Source organism: Lutra lutra, chromosome 13 (assembly GCF_902655055.1).
Source record: "Lutra lutra chromosome 13, mLutLut1.2, whole genome shotgun sequence".
NCBI classification, from domain to species: Eukaryota; Metazoa; Chordata; class Mammalia; order Carnivora; family Mustelidae; genus Lutra; species Lutra lutra.
The window spans coordinates 76,214,738-76,222,142 of NC_062290.1; the positions used below are offsets into that span (position 1 = coordinate 76,214,738).

The following is a 7,405-nucleotide window of genomic DNA, read 5'->3' on the forward strand; positions in this document are numbered from 1 at the left end:
CATTCCTGGCCCTCAGTTCCCTTATCTGTCAAGTGGAGGGAGCCCTGTCACGCCCCTAGGAACTCAGGGACATCTCCTGAGTAGCAAGAACTTAGGGCTGTGGAGGCTAAGACCCTAGGGCCGGGCCAAGATCTCAGGGGCTGGTGGCCCCCCTCTTTCTTCACGACAGGGTTACAACCATCCGGACCGGCTGGTGCTGGACCAGGGAGGGGAGATCTTTAAAACCTTACACTACCTCAGCAACCTCATCCAGAGCATTAAAATGCCCCTGGGCACCAAAGAGAACCCCGCCCGGGTCTGCCGGGACCTCATGGATTGTGAGCAGAAGATGGTGGATGGTATGAGGGCCTGTGGGGTCTGAAGAGAGGGCTTTCTGCCCCTGGGGGTGGAGCAGGCGGGGCAGGGGAGTTCCAGGAGGGGCTGGGCAGAGGGACTGGTCAAGTCTTGGCTCACTGGGACCAAGTTTCTGTCTTTGGGGAGGCAGAGACGCAAGCAGTCCCTTACCTGCTCAACAGCCACTGAGCCTCACAATATGGCGGACCTTGTGCCTCCTGGAGTGTGGGCAAGTGGTTTTACCCTTTCAGAGCCCACAGATCTGCAAGCTGGGGACAGATATTTCAGGGCAAGGAGACAAGAGCTTTGGCAGAACTAGCACCCAAGGGCCAGGAGGGTACAGGGGCTGGGGGAGGGGGCTGTCATGGATGCCCAGAGAACCAGGATTTCCCCCCTTTCTGCCACACCTCTTCCCTTCACTGACAAGAAAGTGGACCAGCATCTCGTTGTCCCAGTCTTTCAGCTGTGGGACCTTTGGCTTCCTCGGAAGCCCTGTGAGGGAACCAGATGCCGGCACAGGTGCCCAGCAAGTGGGGGAACTGCTTCCCCGTCCTCCCCAGACAAGCCCCTAGGAGGAGCACTAGTCTTGGGGGGGCGTCCATTCAACTAGATGAGCCCTAAATCCTTTGGGGCTGGTCATTCAGTCGCTCTCTGGCCTCAACTGTCCCCTCTGTAAAATGGACCCTTGACAATAGCAGCTCGGGCAAGTGCTCAGCCGCGTGGCCCCTCCAGGGGCTCTGCTAGCTGTGAGCTCTGCCCAGAGCCTCCCCTTCCATCTCAGTGGCTCCTGGAATCCTTTTCTGCTCCCTCTCCTGACTTCAGGCCCAACCAGGGCTCAGTGAGTCCTGAGGTTCGGGGTCCACCTGCAGAACGGGGCCCTGGGCTCCCCTGCCTCACACACCTGTACCATCCCCCCTCCACGTCACCTGCAGGTACGTACTGGGTGGACCCAAACCTTGGCTGCTCATCCGACACCATCGAAGTTTCCTGCAACTTCACCCATGGTGGACAAACGTGTCTCAAGCCCATCACGGCCTCCAAGGTACCTGTCCGCACCCCCATCCACTGCCCATGGGCCCTCTCCACACCCACCCGGCCTTGGGCCACCGCCTGCCCTAGTTTCGATCTGAGCCTTGACTGTCCTGCTATATGGCTTCTTTGTGATCCTTGGTTTTCTCACCTACAAATCGGGGGCTGAATTGTTCTAAATCCATGGTTTCTACGCCCTTCTGCGATGCATGATATTAATGTTTTTTGTTTCAAATAGAACTTTCTGCTCCATACCTAAAACATAGTTGGCCAAGCTGGCCAGGCTTGGAGAACCAGGAACCATCCATGCAAACTAAGTCATGGTGCCCAAGGCATGTATGCAGGTTTAGCTGATGTTCAATGCCTACTTTGCGCGTGCCCGTCTCTGGGCTGAGTGCTTGAGGTGGCTTAGGGTCGCTCAACAGCAAACCAGGGTGGCCGGTGGCAGTGGGGCACCCCACAGTGGACTGTAGGTCTGTAGGGATGGCAAGTCCTCCATGTGGGAGGATTCAGGCTCCAGGGAGAGGATCCCCCTGCCCATAGGGGAGGCAGGGACCCAGACACCCATCCCATCCCATCCGCCCTGCTGGGGAGGCTTCAGGAGGTATCTGAGCCTGACTAGGTCAGACCCAGGGTTTGAGAATCTCTATGTGGGCCCATTGGTCAGCAAGTCTTGCTGGGTTCCTACCATGTGACGGACACTGGGATTCTACAGGAAACACAGTAGCCTTACCAAGGAACACCCACCAGCTAGGTCCTTTCCCCCCTGACTCTGACTCTGAGCCAGACCCTCCTGGCAGAGTGGGGAGACCACAGTTGGCACCTGCACGGGTGACCATCCCCATCAGGAACAATGACCACCATTTTATACTGGTCTCAGCCTATACATTTCGAACGTGGTGGCTGGACCAGCCCTTGTGGATCTTACTATGATCACAAGATGCCCCTCACGATGAAGAAACTTGGAAAAAATAAAGATTTGTTACTTACGGGATGTGGAAACTACACAGCACACTGGGGACCAACCAGCCAGATTTCTGGGGGAGAGAGAGAGAGAGTGCATGAGCCTGGGGCTCTGCTATTATTGGGGTCCAGGGTCAGGGCCTTAGGGCTTCCCAGGCTCACTCTTAATTGGTGAATTGAAAGCATAAGAGTGGGAATTTAAAGCACAGGAAGAGGGAAAAAAAAAAAATGGCCCAATGGCCAGCATCGGCAATCTTAAAGTTTAAAACAAAGGAGGCTCAGTGCAGGGAGGCAGCTGGGCTCTTCATCTGGCCCGTGGCTGGCAAAGCGTTTATTCGAGATCACAGGCTTTGGGGTGGACGCCTAGGCAATCAAAGCTTCAATCAGGCCCTTGCATCACACAAAGGAAAACCAACCGTCCGGGCTCTTGGAGCACCCACTGAAGCCATGAATCCCGTCCTTGTTTGAGGTCACTGCCATTTCTGACATCTTGGGACTTAGGAAGGGTTGGGGAGGCCACTTCTCATTTCTCCCGTACTTGAAGAGCCTCTCAGTCTTGGGCTAGTTCCTCTTCCTCTCTGGGCTTTGGGATCCCAACTCAGCTCCAGAGACAACTCCCACTCCTGGGCGCCCATGCCCTCGGGGGTGGATCAGGTGACTTAGGACTCCCGTAGGTCTGGCTGTGCACTCAGGCGGCCCTTAGTGCTTTCCCTTCCTCATCACTCCTTGGCTGTGGACCAGTTTGCACAGACCTTGGTTTCCCTATGTTGTCTCAAGTAGACACACATCTGGGAGCAAAGCAGGGAAACGATTACCAGGAAAGAGCGTCTCCCTGCGCCCACCAGAGAGAGGGGAGGTTTCCGAGAACCCCCCGTGGCTGGCCTGGCCCTTCCTCACCACTGCATCTGCTGCAGGTCGAGTTTGCTGTCAGCCGGGTCCAGATGAATTTCCTGCACCTGCTGAGCTCTGAGGTGACACAGCATATCACCATCCACTGCCTTAACATGACCGTGTGGCAGGAGGGCGTTGGGCAGACCCCGGCCAAGCGGGCTGTGCGCTTCCGGGCCTGGAATGGGCAGATCTTCGAAGCAGGGGGTCAGTTCCGGCCAGAAGTATCAATGGATGGCTGCAAGGTAACCTTGGGGCCCCTCATGGGCCCCTCATGTGCAGACAAGTTGAACAGATGCGTTTTTATTATAAAATAATATGTAACAGTTTAATACATACTGGTATATTACATCAGTATATTAGTATCATCTAGTATATTGTATTAATAAATTTGAGTAAATACATATAATTTTTATCTTTGTGTAATAATTTTATTATAACAGTTTTGTAAAATCACTTGTATTCACCGTCCTCTCTGGGAAACTTCAGAGAGGAGATCTGGCTGATAAAAATTCCATAGGCTGTTAACTTGCAAGCCTTCTTGTTGAAGAATGTATATCGATTCTCTCTGCCTACCCTCCCCGCCCTGGCCAGGCTAATTTCTTCTTTTAACATTTTTGGTTATTTTTTAAATACCTGAGATTGGGAGGGTTGTTGGTGGAGAGGGAGTCAGAAAGTTGTCCAGAAAACTAGTTTCGCAAGATTAAACAAAACTAGTAATCCGCAGTGTGAGTGAAGATGTGGGGAGACCAACAGTCTTGCAGAAAGCTATTTGGAAGAAAACTGGTAGAGGCTTTCAGGGTAGTCATTGTACAAATACAGGGATACCCCAGAGATATTGTGGGTTTGGTTTCAGACAGCTGCAACCACATGAATATTGCAATAAAACAGTCTAAGTTTTTGGTTTCCCAGTGCATGTAGGTGTTATTTACATTATACTGAAGTCTATTAAGAGTGCAACAGCATCGTGCCTAAAAAAACAATGTGCATATCTTAATTAAAAAATACGTCACCAATCAAAAATGCTATCCGTCATCTGAGCTTTCAGTGAGTCATAATCACAGACCACAGGCCGCCAAAACACATGTGAAAATGCTGAAAAAGTTTGAAATGCTGCAAGAATTATCAAAATTATCAAAATGTGATGTAGAGACGTAGTGAGCGAACGCTGTTGGAACAAGGACACTGATACATGCTTGATGCAGGATGGCCACTAACTTTCAGTTTGTCAGAAACACAACATCTGGGGGGCTCAGGAAAGCACAGTGCAAAGAAATGAGGTATGCCCGCATATCCAGCATATACGCAGAGCCTCAGAAACGTACGTGTCCTTCCTTCTGGCTGCTTCTAAAATCTGTTCTAGGGGACCAAGGAGAGGAGAAGAGCGTGCACAGAGGTTTAGCCAGAGTGATACTGGTCACAGCATTCCCTACCTGCATAGACACAGTGGCAGCAGTCTAAGAGGACGAATACAGGTCTTTGCTCCAGTGAAATGCCATGTGCCTGGTACAAAGGGTGGGAAAGCTGACAGGGACATGTGCACATAGATGACATGGGTCGTGATAGCTTCACGTGTACCTTTCCTTCTCCGCTCAGGTCCAGGATGGCCGCTGGCACCAGACGCTTTTCACCTTCCGGACCCAGGACCCCCAGCAGCTGCCCATCGTCAGCGTGGACAACCTCCCTCCTGCCTCCTCAGGGAAGCAGTACCGACTCGAAGTTGGACCTGCGTGCTTCCTCTGACCTCTGACCTCCTGGCTCCTCTAGGCCTCGAGAGGGAGGGAAGAGGAGGAGGAGGCAAAAGGAGGGGACCTAGGGGCACATGGGCCCAGGAGAGGCCGCTCACCTGCCTGGGGATCCTTGGGTAGGCCGCAGCTGTTGTCTGCCCGGTAGAAGTGGCTGGAGGGGGGCGGGTGGCAGGGGACTGGGTATCCCTGGGACCAACTCAGTGATCCCAGCTCAGCCCCAAAGACCAACCAAAGAGCCAGCCAGAGCGAGCTGGGCCTGCAAGCCGCCTGAGCCCTGCGGCCTGTCTCCCAGCTCTGTGGCCACCCCCTGCCCTCCCCAGCTTCCTGCCCAAAGAGCCCCACGTTCCAGCCAGCTCAAGGGGAGGGGGCATCTCGCCAGCTGGACCCTGCCAGGGAGCTTTGATGTGCAATATTAGAGAGGAGACATGAAAAAGGAGAAAAGGAAAGAAAGAAGTATATATATTTTATTTAAACAAACACAAAGAAGGTGCATTACTATTTTTTCACCTGAGAAAGAGGTGAGAGAAGGAGCAGCCAGAGGGTGGGAAGCAGTGGAGGCCAAGAGCGGGCAGTGCGACACCCAGGGCAGGGGGTGGGGGATGCTCATGCTAGCTACCTCCCACTGTGAAATCGATGGTGCTCGTTGTCTCCTAGCGTATGTGATTTTTTTAAGGAACAAAAGAAAACCTATTTAAGATTCTGAAGGTGCTACCGTTTATGCCACAGATTTTGAAGAACCATTTCGATGTGGGTTGTTGTCCACATTCTCCTCTCTCCTCCAAATGACAAAGTTTGGAGACTCTAAAAGTGTTCCTAGTATCCCCCTTGTGCTCATCAGGTAATCGACTACGTGTGGGGAGGGGAAGGAAAAAGGAAGGAAAAAAAATGCAAAGCCAAAAAAAAAAAAAAAAGAAAGAAAAAAAAAAAGGGAAAAAAAAACAAAAAACAAAAAAACAACCTACCAGAAACAGAAGCAGAAAAGATTTACCTTTTAATTTATGGACTTTGAAATGTTTGTCCTTTTAAGGTAGGGGGAAGGCCTGAGCATGAAGGATTTGGCCTTGGCCTGTCACAACCCTAGAGGGAAGTTAGGCTTATCTTGGAAGGTGGGATCTAGACTGGAGAGTCATGGGAGAAGTCTTGGCCTTGAAGAAACTATCTGTAAGGGCGGTGTTGGGTCGGCACTGGCCTTGGAGATAGAATGTCAATTTGGAGCCATCTTATAAGGCCCCGGACCATTCCCTAAGATCCTCCCTTCCAGGAGCTTGTCCCTTCCAAGATATGGCCATCACTCTTGCTTTTCCATCATCATTAAACCCTCTAGAGACCTGATGTCATTAGCTCCAAGTGTAAATGGGGGCTGAGGAGAAAAAGTAATTATGGGGATCTCGGGGTTCAGCATGTTGGGGAGAGTCAGTGTTATCTGAGTTGCCCTCTATCAGAGAACCAGTCAGCACCCAGGTGGGATTTTGAGGTTATTTTAAGTATGGAATTATTTTTCTAGAAGGGGAAATTTTATGTGAACGTCTATTTGTGTCTTTTTTTTTTTTTTTTTCCTTCTAAAGTTGTGTCTCTTTGGGAATTGGATTTTATTTTCATTATTTAATACCTCAATCCGGCCCACCTTCCCCGCCAGACACTTCCGGTTATGCCTCGCCTTCCCGCCCCAGCACAGTCGCTCCCCATGGAAGTGTGTTGCAGCAGCTCGGGCCTCATCTCAGCCCTCACTTCCCCGCCCCTCACACCCCGCTCCCACACCCCGCCAGTCTCCACCTGGCCTCTGTCTTGTTCTTGGGATTTTCTGCTGTCCTTGTTCATGTCTGTCCACATGTCAGTGTGTTAAAACCCCAGTGGGTTCTGTTACTCCTTTTCCCTTCTGGATTTTAAATAAATATTTAAAACTGAGGCAATGGAATGATGCATCTGTGGCTGTGTGCTTCTTTGAAAAGCCCAGAGGGAGGTTTCTGGCCGGTCCGGAGAGAAACGATGCCCAGAGGATGATGCTTCCCCCAAAGGAGGTGGGTAGGGGGAGGTACTGGCACCAGGGCGTGGGGCGGGGAGATGAGCGCTAAAAGTGAGTGGGTCTAGGTCCATGGCGCATCTGTTTCTTAGAGTTGCTATAACCGTACCACAAACCTAGAGGTTTAAAACAGCAGAAATGCATTTTCTCCTAGTTCGGGAGGCTGGAAGTCTGAAATCCAAGTGGTGGCAGCTCCATAGTCCCTCTGATGCTTCTCGGAGAGGTCCCTCACCTCGGCCAGCTTCTGATGGCCCCAGGCATTCCTCGGCTTCTCCCGGTGCGGCTCCGTGTTCCCCTCTTTTTATAAGGACACTAGTCCCGCTGGATGAGACCCACCCTAATGAGCCCATCTTGGCTCGATTACGTCTGCAAAGACCCTACTCCCATGTAAGGCCACGTTCACAGGTAATAAGCTTAGGCCTTC

At 51.7% G+C, this 7,405-nt stretch overlaps 1 protein-coding gene across 6 annotated transcripts in view; it reads left to right on the plus strand.

Annotated features, from left to right (window-relative positions):
• The window catches only part of COL27A1 (collagen type XXVII alpha 1 chain), a 136,528-nt gene extending 130,695 nt beyond the window's left edge, over nucleotides 1–5,833 (plus strand). For all 6 annotated transcript variants that reach the window (XM_047700385.1, XM_047700384.1, XM_047700386.1 and 3 more), the window contains 4 exons: nucleotides 170–338; nucleotides 1,266–1,375; nucleotides 3,240–3,458; nucleotides 4,810–5,833. In XM_047700385.1, the coding sequence (XP_047556341.1) occupies nucleotides 170–338; nucleotides 1,266–1,375; nucleotides 3,240–3,458; nucleotides 4,810–4,956 (645 nt within the window). In that variant the 3' untranslated portion in view covers nucleotides 4,957–5,833. The remainder of the gene's footprint in view (nucleotides 1–169; nucleotides 339–1,265; nucleotides 1,376–3,239; nucleotides 3,459–4,809) is intronic.
• The last annotated feature ends 1,572 nt before the right edge of the window (nucleotides 5,834–7,405 follow it).